Genomic DNA, 18911 nt, shown 5'->3' with positions numbered 1-18911 from the left:
CCCCTGGGGCAGAACACGTGATGTTGCCCATTTCTTTCCAGATAAATTGTTTAGCTCCCCCCTCGGTGCCCAGGTTAAAGCCTGATGCCTCAAGGAGGAAGACGCACCACCTGCAGGGCGGGGCAGCGGTGACGGTACACAGTGCCCCTGTGCCCCCCATAGGGCAGCGGTGAGCATGCACAGTGCCCCTGTGCCCCCCCCCCGCAGGGCAGTGGTGAGCGTGCACAGTGCCCCTGTCCCCCCCGCAGCAGCGGGAGTCTCCCTGGAACTTCTGGTAGCCAATGCTGTTCAGGTTTGGGGGTTCCCTGAGGGCAGTGGACTGGCCAAGGGGCTTTTGCTTGGTCACTTCTCTTGGCATGTGTCCCCTCTCAGGAGCATCCTAAGCCAGCAGGCTGTTGTGGTCCCTGCCAGGCTGGGTGATCTGAAGTCAGCTGCTAGCCTCTCTGTCTGCTCCTCGTAAGTGGGGACAGGGTTCTTACTCACAGGGTCACCGGGACGTTCAACAAGCGGGTAGCCCAAGGCACCTGCACAGGGTGGACCCCATTCTGAGTCTTTGTGTTGCTGGCCGGGGAGCAGCGGGCAGCTGGTCCCTTCCACGCAGGCCACCTACGTGGTTCTGTCTGTAGAGCAAGAAGTGAAATGTCCGTTTGAGGGGAGGAAGGAACTGGTCTGGCTGGTCAGGATTCCAGAACCTCCTGGGAGTGGCCCCTCCCTTCCCCCCACCTGGTCATAAGATTGGAACTAGCCAGGGAACCCTGAAGGATACGGGCCGGCCGCCTGGGCCTGGCTGCGGGTTTGTGGTCTGCAGAGGACTGAGCCTGGGCCCCTGGGGCTGCCCAGTGCCTTCCGCCTGGGCCCTGTGCTGTCTGGGACCCCAGCCCTGCAGCAGGCTCCCTCCGTCTCTCCAGCCCCAGTGCCCACCCTGGAGGATACTCTGCATTAATATAGAAGGTTTATTGATTCAAGTTTTCCTTTTAACTTACGGAGAATTTCCGATATTCAGAGGCAGCAGGATGAGGAGGGCCCTGGGCTGCCCAGCCTGCCCCTGCCCACTCCTGCCCGCTCCTGCCCCTAGGTCATTTGCAAGTAGTTCCCAGACCTTGGCCTCCATAAATATCGTAGTGAGAATCGTCGTTTTTAAAAAATTACTTCTCCCAACTTTATAAGGTGTAATTGATGAGTGAAAATCGTACGTATTCACGGGGCTCAGCGTGAGGTTTTCCGACACGCATGCATTGCGAAATGGCGAGAGCAAGCTCAAACCCGTTTTTTATTTTATTTTATTTATTTTTTTTTTTTTAAATATTTATTTATTTTTTTAGTTTTCGGCGGACACAACATCTTTGTTTGTATGTGGTACTGAGGATTGAACCCGGGCCGCACGCATGCCAGGCGAGCGTGCTACCGCTTGAGCCACATCCCAGCCCCTCAAACCCGTTTTTTAAACATGACTGTGATACTTTTATGCTTAAAACAATTAGCAAGAAGCCCTCCTTCCCTCCCATGCCTGCTCGGCTTGCAAACTCCCGGTCACTTCAAGTATCACAGTTTCTTTTCGTTTTTTGTAAAATCCGGATCCAAACGAGGCCCACGCGTTGTAGTCGCCCTTCCCGACCCCTCGAGCCCAAGCCTCTGCTCCCCGGGGACCCCCCTCCACTTCCACACCCCCTGAGAACGGGCACCTGAGACGAGCGCCCTGAGCCGGCCTCATGGGAGGACTTCACTGGCCATTCCTCCTGGGAGCCGCCTGGTGTTCGCAGGTGGGGCTGACAGGTGAGGAGGCAGCGTCTGAGCAGGTGCCATTCATCGGGGTGACCTGGGCCCCCTGTGACACCCTGTCCCTGCTGCTTACTCACAGCAGCCAGCTCAGGAGCCAGTGGCCTCCATCCAGAGGTCTGGGGTGGTGGGACATGGTCACAGAGGACTCAGAATTGCCTTGAAGTGCCCAGAACCCGATGCATTGAGGGGTGGCATTTGACCTGGCCCACCTGTAGCCAGGGCTTTCTGTGAAGCGGCATCTCCAGGTCAGGGTGAGTCTGGGGGGCCTTGAGGGCCCCTCTTTAGTTTCTGAGAAGGCTTGTGACAGCTATCCTTGAATTCAGACAGAATGACTGTCCTGCACCTTGGCCAACCATGACAGCAGGAGCCACCTCTGGATCACGGGTCTCTCCTCTGTGCAGGGGCCTGTGTTTCAGATGCAAAGGCCCTGAGGCAGGAGCAGCTCAGTGTGTGGGAAGAGCAGTCCGGAGGCGCGTGGTGAGTGCAGAGGAGGGTGGCGGTGGCACGACGGGCCAGGTGAGAGGGTCCTTCAGACTCTGGCAGGGGTTTGGATTTTATTCGAAGAGCTCTAGGAAGCCCTTGACATAAAGAGGGCTACTTGGGAGGACTTCTTAGGCCTTGGGATGGTCAAGTTTGGAGTCAGGGGACAGGTGGGCGCCTGAGGTGTGGCTTGGGATGGAGAGCACAGGGCGGAGCACCCCTCGGGGCAGAGGTGGGGTCCAGGATCCATCCCCAGGCCTGAGTATGAGCAGTAGCAACTGTGGCAGAGCCCCCAGCGGCCCCCGACTCAGGAACAGAACGAGCAGGGCAGGGGGTGGGGGTGGCCCTCAGCAGACGGTCCAGGGGCCCTCGGGGGTTGTGGACAGGCCCCAGCAAGGTGGGGAAGCAGGTCCTCTCATTGGATGTCCTGCCCGGTTCTAGGGCCTCATCCCCCACCTGGACAGTGGTGGGCACGGGCGCCTGCCTGCCAGCAGCAGGAGGCCCAGAGGTGGGTGGTCCGAGTGGTCAGTGGGGTCTGATGCACAAATTAGTGGCACAGTGGACACAAAAGGGAGAAAATTGCTCGTCATGGGTGCTGGTGACTGCCCAGCCAGCGACTGCAGCCCCTTCGCCTCCCAGAATCCGATTTCAGCACCTGAGACTGGTGTGACCCTGTGACCCTTTCTCCCTGGGCCTGGGGGTGAGGCCCTGGTGGCTGTGGCCCTCCCCTCGTCCCTCCAGAGCCCTCTGTGAGACTCCTGGTCCCCTATGAGAGCCGAGCTTCCTCTGTTCCCCACACAGCGGACACGCCACTCAAATTAAATTGGGTGCTAATTTGCCCGAGGTAAGTAGGTGTTAATTGTAGCTACAGCATTAAGATAATTGCTGGCAGGGCCTATTTGTGTAATGTGCAAATATATTTTTACAGCAACAAACCATTTTGCTATGAATTATAAATAGAACGGTTGGGTGATTTGAAATCTGTTTTGCATGAGGCGCGGGCAGGCTGGCCCCTGTGCAGGTCTGGCTCCCAGAAGGGCTGCGGCCGGCCCAGCCCAGCAGGAGTTGAGGGTCCTCGTCCCCACCCTGGCGTAGGCCTCTGGGCCACGCAGCGAGGGTCAGGGGTGAGAGCAGGTGGGGGACTCGGATCCCTGAGGCAGGCTGGGTGCTGGGCTCATGCCCTGAAGCCCCTTGTCCAGGAGAAGAGCCGTTCAGCGTCTGGTCACTCCTGCTGCTGCTTCCTGTGTGTGGGGCCACGCCCACCAGGTCCTGCACTGGGTCCCAGGGTCCTGTCTGAGCTCAGCGCTCAGGACCCATGGGGACCTTCAGCCAGAGACGAGCATCCACCCATCCCCGTTTGAGAGCTGAGAGGGGTGGCCCTGAATGCCAGGGCGTGGTGTGGTCAGAGGGTGGGCGGCGTGGACCCCAGGCAGGGCTGCGTGATTGAAAAGAAAGCGATCTGAAGCGAGGGGCGGGGCACCTGCCTGGAGCCAAGGCCCTGGGCCCCTCTCTCCCTGGGTCCTGCAGACCCAGACACCCTGGCACTGCTGAGCAAGCCAGCACCTTCTGGTCCCCACCCGGACTCTTTCAGCCACACCCGATTTATGTCACGATGGTGACCCAAGGGGGGGTAGATAACTTCAGAATGGGGCTCCTTCCAGAAACAACCGTGCATTATTGGGTTGGGATTTTTTCCTTTCTTTTCTTTGGCGGCTGGGGATGGAACCCGGGGCCGTCACAGGCTGGGCGAGTGCGCCACCCTGAGCTACAACCCCAGACCTTTTTATTTTATTTTGAGACAGGGTCTCACTGAGTGGCCGAAACTGGCCTCCAACTTGCAATCCTCCTGCCTCAGCCTCCTAAGTAGCTGAGATAGCAGGAGGAGCTGGGATCATAGGGGTGCGCCACCAGGTCCTGTAGGTTGGGACTTTCTGAAGGTCCTCACTGGTTGGGGTCCACCCACGTTAGGGAGGGTCATGCTTCACTCAAGCCACCTGATTCTGATTCGGATCTCACCCACAAACACCTTCACGGTTCCTTGAGGCAGTGTGTGACCGGACACCTGCTGCACACGGAAGGGCCCCCACAGGCTGCTGCAGCCGCTCACCTGTGACCGGCTGCTCCCCAGGCACCTCCAGCCAGTCTGCACCGCCCTGGGCTCCTGGGCAGCTGTGTGGCACGTGGGGGGTAGGATGCTGGCCTCCTGCCTCCTGGGCCCTCAGCAGTAGGACAGGCAGGGCTTCCTCCTTGGGCCCTGGACACCGCCCACCCTCGATGGGTGCAGGGACCTGTCCACGCACATAAGGGGCAGAGGGAGGCTGGTGGCCACTGGTCCAAGCCCACAGGCATCGTGGACACCAGAACTCACCTGGCCCCACCGTAGGACGGTGTTGGGGAGGCTCTTGGAGTGTCCAGCACCCCCTCGCCCCCTGCTGCAGTGAGGCCAGGTTCCCATGGCACGGGAGTCCCGCCAGTGCTCGGAGGTGGGTGATCCAGACAAAAGGTCCTGTGCTTGTAAAAGGAAAAGGAAGCCACTGTTACCATGGTGGGGTCACTGTCACCGGGGCAGGGTCACTGTCACCATGGTGGGGTCACTGTCACCGTGGTGGGGTCACTGTCACCGTGGCAGGTGGAAGCAGAGTCCAAGGAGAACACAGCTTCCTAGCCTCAGGGGCTTTGGACTCTGTACAGCTGGGTGGCCTGGTGGCCCCTGGGTGGCCCAGGTGGCAGCTGGCTCTGGGACCACCAGGGCTTCACGGGGCCCTCTGGGGTTGCACGTGGCAGGGAGGATGGGAGGGCTGATTGGAGCAGGGGGAAGATTCCCTGGTCCAGAGCCTCCTGCAAGGCTTTGAAACAAGAACGTCCAGACGTGTCCCCCTCCTGGGACCATGCCCCTGCCTTGGGGGGAGGGAGGGCCGTGTGGGCCTGGCCTCCGGAAGCCCACTCTGGTGCTGCTGTTTGGCTTGCGGAGGTTTGTGCTGAAGCATGTCCCTGACGGAGCCGGCTTCCAGGCTGGCCCAGGGGAGGGGCTCTGGAGGCTCTGGGGGAGGCTGGGGAGCTGAGGCTGTGGCGGAGTCCGGGGCTGGAGCTTCCTGCTCCTCCCAACATCAAGAGTGGGGAGCCCCTCCTCCCGTCATGGGGTTTAAATGGACCAACAGGGTGACGGGGAGCCCCCAGGGACATGGGTATCACCTGAGGGTAGGAGCAGCCCTCATCTGTGTCCAGTGGCCAGGGCTTGCTAGGGACAAGGGACACATGGCCTGACTGGGGAGCCCCCCAGGGCTTCTCCCCGCCAGCTGCCTTGGGCCGCGTCCTGGGGTGGGAGAGGTCGGCTCCTGGGCTCAGCAGGTCCGCGGCTCCCCTCAGGGTGCGGGTTCCAGGCCGGGGTGTTGCCCCTTAGCCCTGGCAGGTCCCCAGCTGCTCCCCAACCCGGGGAAGCTGAGTGTGGAGGAGGGGCGGGCTCCCGACTGGAGAGGGGCCAGCGGGGCCCAGGCAGGGCACGTTGGGCCACCTGTCTGTCCCCCAAGGCCCTGCACCCCACCAGGGAGGCAGACCCGAGCCTGAGCTTGCACAGAGGGGCATGGGGTGGGTGGGGCTGCCAGTGACGTCACTGCTCCGTCCTCAGAAGCCGCGGCCCAGGATCAGGCGATGGAGGAAACAGAGGTCGGCCCAGGGAGGGCTGCGGGCAGAGGTGGCAGCAGGTCAGGGTTTTGGCGTGAGACGTGTCTTTGGGGAACGATGTGGACCCCATGGTCTGTGTAGCCTGGAGCAGGAAGGAATGTCACCCAGGGGGCTTGCTGGAGGTAGACGGCCCAGAGCTGCAGGTGACACACAGAGCCTGTGTGTGTGTGTGTGTGTGTGTGTGCACGCGCGCACCCTTCCTCCCTCCTGCTCGGAGAGGGGTCCCCAGCAGTGCCCTGGCAGCCCCTGGGCTTGGCCGCAGGTCAGCGAGCAGCTGGGCAGGTTCTTGCTCGTCTCACGGCTCAGATGGGGCAAAACTCGGGGCCAAGGCAACACAGCAGTGTGGCAGCAGGGTCCAGCCCGAGGGAGCAGGTGGCCGGGCTCCCGGGGGTGCTGGTGGGCGGAGGGAGGAGGCTGGGGGAGACCCGACAGGGAGCCCAGGGATCGGCAGCTGCGGACATGGCAAGAGTGGCGCCTCCCCTCTGCACCCCCAGCACCCCTCCCAGGGGACCCTGCAGTGGCGCCTGAGCCCAGCATGAGCTTCGCAGGGACAAACCCAGCGACGGGGAGAACTGTGGGCAGGGAAGACCCTGTCGCCCAGGCCGGGCGGGGGAGGCTCAGAGGAGGCGCAGGGCTTGCTGCGGACTTGGGGACCCTGAGCCAGAGGGGCCCCTCTGAAGCCTCAGGACTGCGCCTGATAGATGCGGAGCCTGGACTTCATGGGGCGGAACCAGGGCTGCCTCCTCAGTCCTGTCCCTCCCCCTCTACTGCTAAGAAAGTGGTTGCGACCCCAGGAACACCTTGGGGACACCTTGCCAAGAACAGGCTTATCCCTCAGTTTGGAAACCGCAGGGTGCATCACGGCTGCTCGCTCCCCCTCCCTGCTCCCCGGCTCCTGGGCAGTGAGTGGAGGGGTGTCTCAGCACCGTGCATCTCCTGGACACGCAGCATCTCCTGTGTGGCCCAGTGCCATTACACACCTGAGAGTCAGCAGTGATTCCTTAATATTGTTGACAACTCAGGCCACCTGTTCCATGTGTCCAGGAGCGTTCAGGCTGGGGAGGCTGAGGCAGGAGGAGCGCAAGTTCGAGGCTAGCCTGGACAACTTAGGGAGGCCCTACTTCAAGATTTAATAAAAGGGCTGGGGATGCAGCTCAGTGTGGAGCACCCCTGGGGTCAATCCCCAGCACCATAAACAAAGAGATGAATACCCTAAAAGCACGTGAACCAGAAACCCTGGGGCTCCCGCCCTGCATGGGCCTCTCTTAGGCTTCCTTCCACCTAAATGGGTCCCCTTGGCCCACCTGCTGTTTCTTAAATGACCTTGACTTCTCAAGAGGCCAGGCCGTCTGCTCCTAGAAAGCGTCTCGTTCTGGGTCTGATTTCCCCACCCGTGTTCTCATGGTAGGGATTTCCTGTGCCCTGAACACTGTTGCTGGGGCTCAGTGAGGGTCAGGCTCAGCCTCCTGGGCGGGCAGTCTTCCCCGGCTGGTGCTTGCTGTTGGAGTGCGCTGGCGGGTGGCCCGGGATCTCGGGCCGTCCCACTCTTGGTGCTGGGTTTGCTGGTTTGGCTGAGCTGTGACCTCCAGGGTCCCCACCTGAGCTGCATTTACTCCTGCAGTGGGAATGACCTGGGTGGGGATCAGCTTTGGCCCTTGGTGGACGGCCTGTTCCCTGTCTCCCTCACCTGATGGTTCTGATGACTGCCCAGGTCTTTGCCTGAACCTGTTGTTTCTTTTTTCTTTTCTTTTTTTGAACTAAGGATTAAACCCAGGGGCCCTTTACTACTGAACCACATCCCAGCTCTTTTTATTTTTTATTTTCAGACAGGGTCTAAGTTGCTGAGGCTGGCCTCAAACTTGCCATCCTCCTGCCTCAGCCTTCCAAGTTTCTGGAATTACAGGTGTGCACCACCATCTCCAAACTTGAAAATTGTTGGACCTTAAATGTGTGGATCTATTTCTGGACTCTCTGTGTGCTCCACCGAGGTCTCTCTTTATGACAACACCACACTGTTCTGATTATGGTAACTTTGCAATAGGTTTGAAATTGAAGTCTTTCAGTTCTCTTTCTTTCTAAACTTACTGTGGCTCTTGTAGGTCATTTTCAGTTGCACATAAATTTTGGAATCAGTTTATTAATTTCTAGGAAAATTCCACTAGGGATTCCTTGAGGATTGTGTTTGATTCTACAGATTGGTTTGAAGAGAATTGACATCTTTAGAGTAATGTGTCTTTTAATCCATGAACATAGTATACTTCCCCGTTTATTTAGACCCTTTGATTTTTTTTTTAACATTTTGTAGTTTTTTTGTGTTCAGATTAGACACTTTTTTTGTTTTTATCCCTAGGTATTTTGAAATTTTATATATATATATTGTTAGTGAACTTTTAATTTTAATTTCCAATTTGTTCATTGCTTGTATTTAGAAATATAATGGATTTTTACATATTGACTCTTCTCCTTAATCTTTTTTGTTTCCCTTGTTTATTGGTTCAAGTAGATCTTTTGTAGATTCCTTAGGATCTTCTGCTTAGATATCATGTAGGGAAAGTTTTATTTATCTTTCTTTCCAATTTGTGTGCCTTTTGCTTTTTTTCTTGTTGCGGTGGGTGGGACCTTGTGTAGACTGGTGCACAGAAGTGGTGAGGAGGACTATCACTGCTCTGCAAGTTTGGGTCTTTCACCATTGAGTATGATGTTAACTGCAGATTGTTTTGTAGGAAGTCACTGTCCACTGGCTGTGGACAGTGTCCCTGATCTCTTTATCAAGTTTAAAAAGATCTTAATTTTGCTAGTTTTTGTTATTGAACATATCTTTAATTTTGTCAAATATTTTTCTGCATTTATTGAGGTGCTCATTCCCACCCCCCACCCCGTTTCTATGGTGAACTGTGCTGATTTTTTTAATGTTAAAACATCTTTGCACAACTGAAATAAACTCCACTTGGAAACGATATATTATACTTTTTGGATATTGCTAGCTTTGATTTGTCAATATTTTGTTTATGATTTTCATGTTTATGTCCATGAGCAATATTGGGCTATAGTTTTGTTGTCTTTGGTTTTAGCATTGGGGTAATGATGGCCATATAAAACCAGTTTGGGGGTATTTCCTTATTTTCTGGCAGAGTTGTGCGTCTGTCTTGTCTGGGTTGGTGAATGTATTGGCGCGGCCACTTGGTAGATCCCCTCACGGTGTTTTGACGTCTGTAGTGTCTGTAGTGCTGTCTCTCGTCTCGAGCTGTAGCATTGGTTCTGTATTGGAAGACATCTACTTTGTAAGCTCGGTGTTCTAGTCATTGAATTGAAGTACCCAAGTGCTTTTATATAGGAATTGTGCCCTTCTCATAGACCCTAAAAGCTCAGTTTTCGCTAATTACACCTCAGCCAGAGTGTTTTACAGAGAGCTCTTCAGGACAGCTGTTGGTGACATCAGGATGGTCTGGCTCTAGTGGAGCCATGTGAAATGTGGAATAGTCAGCCTGCCTTTTAAAACAGTAATGATGATGGCCGTGAGAACATTCACTGCCTACCAGCTGTGTGACAGGCAGCTTGTTGCATCATCTCAATGAATCCTCGTGATATCTCTGTGAGAAGGGAACCTTATTGTCTCCATGTCTTCCCTAAACTAGGAAATGGAGATGCAGAGAGGTCGGGGTAGCTGCTGAAGCTTATCCAGGTGGTCTGACTGTGTGCCATCGGACCGTTTTCCTGCTGCTCTGTCTTGGTCAGTCGGGAGGGGCTAGTGTTTAATAGGCACCCCGAGGGGATGCGGTCTCTGAGGCAGCTGCATGGCTGAAAGGAAATGAGGGCCCAGTGTGTCCGCCGCTTGACCCCGACGTCCTACCTGCCGGCTGAGCTGGCCTGAGTTACGGCTCAGCAGAGCTGGGGAGGGTCCAGCTGCCTGGGTGTCACCCTCTGGTGGACCTGGCCACCTCTCCCCTCCAACCTGCCTGACCATGATATGGGGACAAACACCCAGGGCAGTGTCGGAACCCCGAGGGACATGAGTCTTCCCTGCAGGGAAACATTCAGTACTTGGGCTATTTTTCCCCCAGAGGTCGTAGTTGAACAACTGTCCATCCACATGATGGACCTACTTTGGATTTGGGGAATCAGCTTCTTGGCCACCCGCACCCTCATCCACTGCCCAGTTGGGCCACATTTCCACCTGCTCACCTTTGACCCCGAACCTCGCCCCACCAGAGGCTGGCAGCCTCCCTTATCCTGCTGCTCTGGGAGGCCCCTCTGTTCCCCGTGTGTGAATCAGGGTGGAAGAGTCCCCTCTGGAGCCAAGTGGCCACGTTTGAGTCGGAGACACCCATCACCTGAAGGTGTCCCCGAGGAAGCCATTTCCAGAGACTCCCAGAGCCCTCATGGATCTGAAGGCCTCATTGTGCTGATTTAATTATTCCTCTCTCTCCAGGACAGTGGGACCTCTGAGGCCACGTCCCCCCACCGTGACTCTCTGTGACAGTCGTGAGGTTCCTGCATTGCTCTGTCTCGGAGTCTTCATTGGTGTAAATTTTATTCTCAATTATTGAGGCTTTATTGAGTCCCAGCTGCGGGCGCTCAGGAGAGACGTGTTGCGTGAGCCAGGTCTAGGGGCAGCGGGCCTCTGTTGGGGCAGGACCCGTGACACCGTCCTCCGAAGGCGCAGGGGGAGGGGGCACCTCTGGGTTGCTTTGTGAATCTCCTCCCTCAGCCCACCCACGGCCCTGCCCTGTCCCCTCTGTCCAGCCCCCACCCCATCCACGCTGATCCCCCCTCAGTCCCCACGGGGTGCCCGTCCACCTCCATCCCAGGTCCACCTGCTGCCAGGGCTGCTGGTGCCTGCCAGGTGCCCCCAAGGCCGCCCCACATCACCCTGCCCTGCAGCCCTGTTAGGGTCTGTAAACAAGTCAGGATGGTGCCTGGCATTTTGCAGAGGGAGTGGTTTGTGAAGTAACGCCAGCGAGCCATTAAGTGTGGATCCTTATTGGTTGACTGCTGTATCTAGTTTATGTTAATTAAGGTAAGCTGTGTGGAATGTATATATACCCCTCCTGTCCTACAATAAACGGCTCCCACTCCTGCTGTATCAATGTACACAAGTTGTTCGTCACCCCCCGGCTATTTTGCTGCAGGCAGCCGGACTGCGGCAGAGCCAGCAGATTGGGCTAGCATGTGTAAATCTGTGCTAAATGGAGGACAATATTTGTTATGGAAGGTTGCCAGTGAGGAATTTTGCACAGAGTCGGCTAGGCGAAATGCAGCAGCCAGTTACCCTCAAAGAAATCTGGATATGTTGTTAGGAAAAGGACCTTATGAGGGTCAACGGCAACAAATTGAATATGATCCTGCTATATATGCACAAATTGCTGCAGATGCAGTTAGGGCATGGAAGACTTTACAAGGACATGGAGATTTACAAGGTCAATTATCTAAGGTAATAAAAGGAGCTAATGAACCTTATGCTGAATTTGTAGATAGGCTTATTCAAACAGCTACCAGAGTTTTTGGGGATACAGAACAAGCAATGCCATTAATAAAACAACTGGCTTATGACCAAGTAAATCATTGGTGCAAGGAGGCCATTAGACCATGGAAACATGACGATTTAAACACATATATTAAATTATGTAGAGACATTAATGAACAAGGGCAACTCTTGGCAGCTGCAGTACAACAGGCTTTAGATGCCAGGCCAAAAACATGCTACAATTGTGAACAAACAGGACATTTTAAAAGGAATTGCCCCATAGGAGGAGGGTTTAACAAAGCTAGGTATCAAAGGAGTAGAATACTGGGTATTTGCCCATGATGCCGTAGAGGGAGACATTGGGCTAATGAATGCCGTTCTCAAACCACCATAGAGGGTACTCTGTTATCAAAAAACGGACAAGGACCAGGTGTTTACCCATGATATCGTGGAGAAAGGCATCGGGCTCCCTTGCCAAAAAACAGACAGGGGGGCCCAATGCTCCGGGGCCCACAACCACAAATATACGGGGCACTGGAGGAACCCAGCAACCCCATCAGGGTAGTGCCCAGGACACATTGTCCATCAGATCCCTCATCAGACAAACCAGAGGGAGCGCAGGGTTGGACATCTGCGCCTCCGCCAGAGCAGTACTAACTCCAGAGATGGGAGTTCAAATCATTCCCACAGGGGTGAAAGGACCTCTTCCCAAAGGAACAGTAGGCTTATTATTGGGACGCAGCTCTTCTACTCTAAAAGGACTTATGATAAGTCCTGGGGTAATTGATCCCGATTATGAAGGTGAAATAAAAATTATAGCCAGTTCTCCAAAGGGTATATCAGTAATTTCACCAGGAGATAGAATAGCACAGTTACTAATAATACCCAGCCTACATGATAAATTTTCCAGTCGTACTGTAGAAAGAGGTTCCAAGGGATTAGGCTCCACAGGTGTAGATTGGGCTATGCTTTCTTTAAATTTAGATTCTCGCCCCATGCTAAAACTAAATATTCAAGGACATGAATTTAATGGGCTACTGGATACAGGTGCAGACCTTAGCATCATCTCTCGTCAAGAATGGCCAAAACATTGGCCATTACAACAAGCCACTCAAACGCTTCGAGGCCTAGGAGTGGCGACTAATCCCCATAGAAGTGCAATGGTATTAGATTGGAAGGATCCTGAAGGATGTGAAGGAACTATACAGCCATATGTATTGGATCATCTTCCCGTAAATTTATGGGGACGAGATGTCCTAGATCAATTAGGTTTGACATTAACAAATAACATCAACCAAAATGCACCCACTATTATGACTAGACAAGGTTTTAGGAAAGGAAAAAGATTAGAAAAACAAGAACAAGGTATAGCAGCACCAATACAAATAGATCAAGGAACAGACAGACATGGGTTGGATTTTCAGAAAGGGCCACTGAGACAATAAAAATTACTTGGAAATCAGAAAGACCAGTATGGGTTCCTCAGTGGCCCCTGACTAAAGAAAAGATACAAGCAGCCCATGACCTGGTCAAACAACAATTAGCAGAAGGACATATACAACCTTCTGTATCTCCCCATAATACTCCCATTTTTGTCATCAAAAAGAAATCTGGTAAATGGAGATTATTGCAAGATTTAAGAGCCATTAATAATGAGATGGTTATTATGGGACCTGCTCAATCAGGGATTCCTCAATTGTCTGCTTTGCCAAAAACCTGGTATGTTTTAGTTATAGATATTAAAGATTGTTTTTTTTCAATTCCAATTCATCCTGAGGATAGTCCACGTTTTGCATTTACTATCCCTGCACTGAATCATGAAGGTCCTGATCAGAGATATGAATGGAAAGTACTCCCTCAAGGGATGGCTAACAGCCCAACTATGTGTCAAATTTATGTTAACAAAGTAATCCAGCCACTTAGAAATCAAAATCCTGAACTACAAATATTTCACTATATGGATGATGTATTATTAGCACACAAAGATAAAAACACATTGCTAGAATGTTATGCCACACTTACAAACTTATTAAAAAATTATAATCTAGAGATAGCAATAGATAAAGTACAATTAAATTTTCCAATTAATTATTTAGGAGTTCTATTATCCTCAACCATGGTCCGTCCACCAAAAATTCAAATACGAGTAGATCAACTCAAATCACTTAATGACTTTCAAAAGTTATTAGGAGACATAAATTGGATAAGGCCTTATCTAGGTATACCAACAGGAGAGTTGGGACCTTTATTTGATATCCTAAAAGGTCCATCAGATCCAAATTCACCCCACATGTTAACGCCTAAAGCAAGAAAGGCATTAAAAATTATTGAAACATATATGGAAAATATGCATTTGGATAGAATTGATATAAGTTTGCTTTTATTATTTATTGTACTACCAACAAAAAATATTCCTACAGGAGTATTTTGGCAAGAAGGTCCATTATTATGGATACATTTATCTTATTCTCCTAACACTATTCTTACTAGGTATCCTGAGGCTGTAGGACAGGAGGGGTATAGATACATTCCACACAGCTTATCTTAATTAACATAAACTAGATACAGCAGTCAACCAATAAGGAATCTCCACACTTAATGGCTCGCTGGCGTTACTTCACAAACCACTCCCTCTGCAAAGTGCCAGGCGCCATCCTGACTTGTTTACAGACCCTAACACAGCCCCCTGTGTGTGCCCCCCCCCATTGACCCCTCATCCCTACACACAGGGTCCTGAGCAAATACAGCAGAGCTGCTCTCTGCGCACTGGGGAGACGAGTGACAGTGGCATCTGCCGCCAGGTCACAGGATGGCCATCTCTGTGGAGGGGCATGGGAGGCTGGAGGCAGGGGAGGAAGTCATTGTCCTCTGGCTGTGGACAGTATCGCTGATCTCCTGCCCCATGACCACCCTTGGGGTGGGGACCTTGCTGTCCCCGGCCAGCTGGCCCCACGGCACCATGCAGGCTGGGTTTCAGGTCCCCTCTGGGTTGCCTCTGCTCCTGAAGGCACTGGCGGGCCGGGGAATCTGCAGCTGTCCTCTGCCCAGGACCTGCCTGATCCAGGACCCTCTCAGCCTACCCTCAGCAGGAGTCCTCTGCATGTCCCCTGGGGCCAGGCCCGTCCCCAGGCCTTGCCCATGGAGCTGGTCCTCACCCAGGCGGGGACCAGCCTGCACCAAGCCTGGAAACAGAAGGCGCCCAGCCCGAGCCCTGGTGCCCACCCATCAGCACCACCTCGCACCTGTCACCATGGGTCCCCAGCCCGGTGTTGACCCTTCATGGATGGAGTTGTCCACCCTCTTTCGTGTCTGACGTTCCACGTGACTGCGAGGCCCCCCCACCGTGTGGAGCCGTGTGGCCACAGCTCATGTGCACACCGTGCGTGGTGCCCCCTGTAGGGCAGCTGTGGGCATGACTCCTTTCCTGGGTCGGTGTCCCTTGGGGACCGTTGGTGGCCGTGGTGGTGCAGTGTGAACCAGCCCACGTGTCCACGTGTGTTTGTGCCGCCATGGGTTGCTGAGTCTGGGAACTCAGAGCTTACGTTGTGTTTAATTAGACAAGTTCGGATCAGATGCTGGCATTCAGACACCGCACGCGGTTTTCATTTTAGGGAGAAACGAAAACGCAGCCGGGCCCTGGAAGGGCGTCCCCACCCCACCCCCGCGGGCTTCTCCCTGAGAGTGGACAGACGCCCCTGCCAGGCCCTGGTGGTGGCAGCCTTAGGCCAGGACAGGATGTTCTGGCCCAGGGTCCCTCCTGCTGGGAAGGTGTGTCCAGGCTGGACCTGTAGCAGCTGGGGGAGGGGGAGGGGCAGTGCACGTGTCCTCCTGGGGACCCACTTCCAGGAGGTCATACACTCACATGCTCAAAAAACCTCGCCCTGTGCAGCAGGCAGGAGGCCCCTGGGCTCCCTGGGTAAAGCCCAGCCCCTCGCCAGGCTCCCAGGGCTGCTGTGACAAATGACCATGAACTTGGTGACGTAGAAGTTACTCTTTCACAATTCCGGGGGCCAGAGTCCACGATCCAGGTGTGGGCAGGACCACACTTCCTCCCGAGACTGCGAGGAGGGGCCTTCCTGCCACTTACAGCTCCTGGTGGCTCCCGACGTCCCTGGAGGGCTGACCGCTCCATCTCGGTCTCTGCCTCCGCCAGACCTGGAAGCCCTCTGCGGGCTGTCCTCATGGACACCAGCCACTGCATTAGGGTCCCCTGCATCTACAGTGACCTGTCCCCACTAACTGCCCCCAAGACGCTGTTTCCAGATAAGACTCAGCCACATCGGGGACTGGAGCCTACGCCCACCTTGCAACCCGAGTCCCCTTCTCCTTCCCCCAGGGCCATGGCTCCGCAGCTCCCTCCTGCCTTGCTACCTCACTCCAGCCCTCCCGGGCTTCGCGCCAGCCTCCTCCGCTGCCAGGCAGGCAGCGTCTTGGGACCTGGGTCAGAGAGCTGGAACTTAGGTCCCGACCCACGGCAGTGTGGCCTCGGGCAAGTCACTCTCTGGGCCTTAGTTCCCACTCATGCCAGTGTGGACAGAATTCATCTTGGGTCTCATTTTTCCTCCTCCATGGTGCTACTCACTGGGTGAGCATGGTGGGTGCTCAGCTGAGTTAGAGTGCACAATGGGTGCCCGGCACAGGTGGGCACCTCGTGGGTTTGTGTCAGAGTAGGTACAGAGCAGAGGCAGGTGACTGTCTTAGAAAAGGACTTCAGGCCAGGTGTGGTGCCTCACGCCTGTGATCCCAGCAGTTCAGGAGGCTGAGGCAGGAGGATCTCGAGTTCAGTGCCAGCCTCAGCAAGAGCAAGACGCTAAGCAACTCAGACCCTGTCTCTAAATAAAATACAAAATAGGGCCGGGGATGTGTCTTAGTGGTCGAGTGCCTCTGAGTTCAATCCCTGGTACCCCAAAAGAAAAAGGACCTCAGAAGGGTCCCACACTCCCCTCATTCGAGAACATGACTGGCCTCCTCCAACGCTTGCTGTCTACTGCAGGGCTGCGGAGACCGGGAGGGGACCTCTGCGCTGGGTGCTGGGGGAAGGCTCTGCGTTGCCCATGGCTGGCCAGGACCCTGCACTGAGCACAAGCCACCCGTTCTACGATGTGGCCAGACATGGCATCCTGCAGGTGGCAGGTAAGTCAGACCAGGGCCCTGTGGGGTGGGACAGGCTCTCCGACCGTCTGGCCTCCCTTGGTCTATGTCCAGAAACGAGACGGTGATTGGCAGAGACACCTGCCTGTGCTCTGAGGGGTCAGTGACACTTGTCAGAGCGTTTCTGGGAGCTCTGAGGAGCTGAGGGACCGTGCTCCGTCACTCTGAGGAGCAGCAGCCCCGGCTGCGGAGAGTATGTCGTTAAGAAGGGCGCGGCCAGGCTCTCGCCCAGAGCAGCAGGCCTCTGCACGGGCTCAGAATACCTGCAGCCCGCCCAGCACCCGTCGGAGGGACGCACACTGCAGCACCCAGCCTGGGCCTCGGATCAGGGACCCTCCGTGCGAGCTTCTCAAGTGAACAGTGACCCCAGCCCCGCTCCTGGGTCCCCTGCAGTCACGTCCATCACCCTCTCATCTCCAAGGAGCTTGGGTCCTAGAGAAGTAAGAGGCAAAGAGAGGCCCAGTTCTCGCTCAGTGGAGACCCAGAATCAAGAAGAGGAAGCATCTTGGTGTCCACTGACACAGAGGAGGGATCAGAGGTGGGGTTGGACGGGCACCCCATAGCTCCTTTTGAGAAAACGCTCAGGGCAAATGTTGGGGACACAGATCCAGAGATCAGGTGCCAAGATCAGGTGCTCACTCTCTCTACCCAGTGGACCCTGCCCCATGGCCTGAGGCCTTCCAGTGACCCGGCAGATCTGTCCCAACCTCCTCCCTGACCCCCGCTGTCAACAGGACCCAGTCCACTCTTAGCCCTCCTTGTCTGGGGCCCTGACCCCTTCTTCCCTCTCCTGTGTCCCATTCCAGCCCTGCTGGTCCTCGGCTGACCCGGGGTCTTGAGCTGCTCCCGCCCGCTGCCCTCAACTGCACCTCCCCCGCAGCCGCCTCTCGAGGGCACTCAGTGCTGCCCTGCAGTCCCCTGTGGGCAGCTGCAGGGCCAGACCCCGTGCTGCATGACACACCTGCCTGGCCTGTGGCCCAGGCTCTGAGTCCTTGGAGTGTCCCCCAGGGCTTAGATAGGTCATGCTATGAGGTCGCTCGTGGTGACCGGGTAGGCTGCTGAGGTCCCAGGGGTGGGGCTTTGAGACCCTGGGGAGGGGCTAGAGACTGGCCAGTGACATCGCTCAGTCACCCTAGGAAGGAAAGCTCTGGCCAGGGCTCCAGCACCTCCCTGGTGGGTGGTGATGCGCCCTGTGTGGGGAGGGAGACCCAGGCACTCCCTGGCTCCACCCTATGGCCATGCTGAGTTGTAACCTGCCTTCATAGGGACAGCCGGCCCTCACTCAGGACGGTTCAATTTAATTTTTTTATTTTGTACTGGGGACTGAACCAGGGGCGCTTAACCACTGAGTCACGTCCCCAGTGCCCCACCCACTTTATTTCTGAGACAGGGTCTTGCTAAGTTTCTTAGGGCTTCGCTAAGTTGCTGAGGCTGGCTTTGAAATTGTGATCCTCCTGCCTCAGCCTCCGGAGCTCCTGGGATCGTAGGCGTGCACCAACGCTCCCAGCTCCGTCCTTGGAATTTTGAAACTTCATCTTTTTTTTTTTTTTTTTTAATATTTATTTATTTAGTTAGTTAGTTTTCGGCGGACACAACATCTTTGTTTGTATGTGGTGCTGAGGATCGAACCCAGGTCGCACGCATGCCAGGCGAGCGCGCTACCGCTTGAGCCACATCCCCAGCCCGAAACTTTATCTTTTCCTGGGCCAAGGATTTGGACTACGGGGTGGGGCGCTCCCCTTTCTCAGTGCTGGGTGGCAGCGACCCAGCCCCTCGGTCGCAGGGAAGCCTGCTGTGTTGCTCAGCTGGGGCTCGGGCAGGTCAGTGGACCCACTGGGTTTCAGTGTGAGACTTTCAGCTGGGCACCCGTCCTCGAGGCCCTGGGTTGATCCCAACACAGCGACAACCAGCACCACACAATCTGTGGTTTATCAGGCTGTGACCGCCGTGAGCCAGGGTCTTACTTTACTGTGCTTCCTTGAGTTCTGCGAATTGTTCCAGAAAATCCTCAAATAGGAGGCTGTCACGGGAACCCCAGGTGGCCAGAAGTTGGGGTGGCTGGGGACCTCTGAACTTGGCGATTGTGGCCAAAGACGTGATGCCCTCTGCCTGCAGAGTGTGGGCCACACCTCCCTGCCCCAGGTGGAGGCAGGCGGACTGTCCCCTAGGCCTTTCCCTGTGGCCTGTTATAGTTAAAGCTTTGTCCCAGGGTTTCATAAACTGACTTCCAGACCACTCACGTATAATTGGATCAAGCCTTTATTGAAGCACACCGGTGGCGGCTGACCAGAACATAAAGCTGTTCCCCTGATCAGCCCCGAACAATTGCAAGGGCACTCCTTATAAGCCTGAAAAC

General features: G+C 55.0%; 1 protein-coding gene across 1 annotated transcript in view; it reads left to right on the top strand.

Annotated features, from left to right (window-relative positions):
- The window catches only part of Arhgap8 (Rho GTPase activating protein 8), a 63087-nt gene that overhangs the window by 1657 nt on the left and 42519 nt on the right, over positions 1-18911 (top strand). The window contains exons 2-3 of the mRNA XM_048802975.1: positions 16398-16619; positions 17362-17605. Coding sequence (XP_048658932.1) covers positions 16398-16619; positions 17362-17605 — 466 coding nt within the window. The remainder of the gene's footprint in view (positions 1-16397; positions 16620-17361; positions 17606-18911) is intronic.

This window comes from Marmota marmota, unplaced genomic scaffold (assembly GCF_001458135.2).
Source record: "Marmota marmota marmota unplaced genomic scaffold, marMar, whole genome shotgun sequence".
Taxonomy (NCBI): Eukaryota; Metazoa; Chordata; class Mammalia; order Rodentia; family Sciuridae; genus Marmota; species Marmota marmota.
This window is presented reverse-complemented; position numbering and strand designations above follow the sequence as displayed.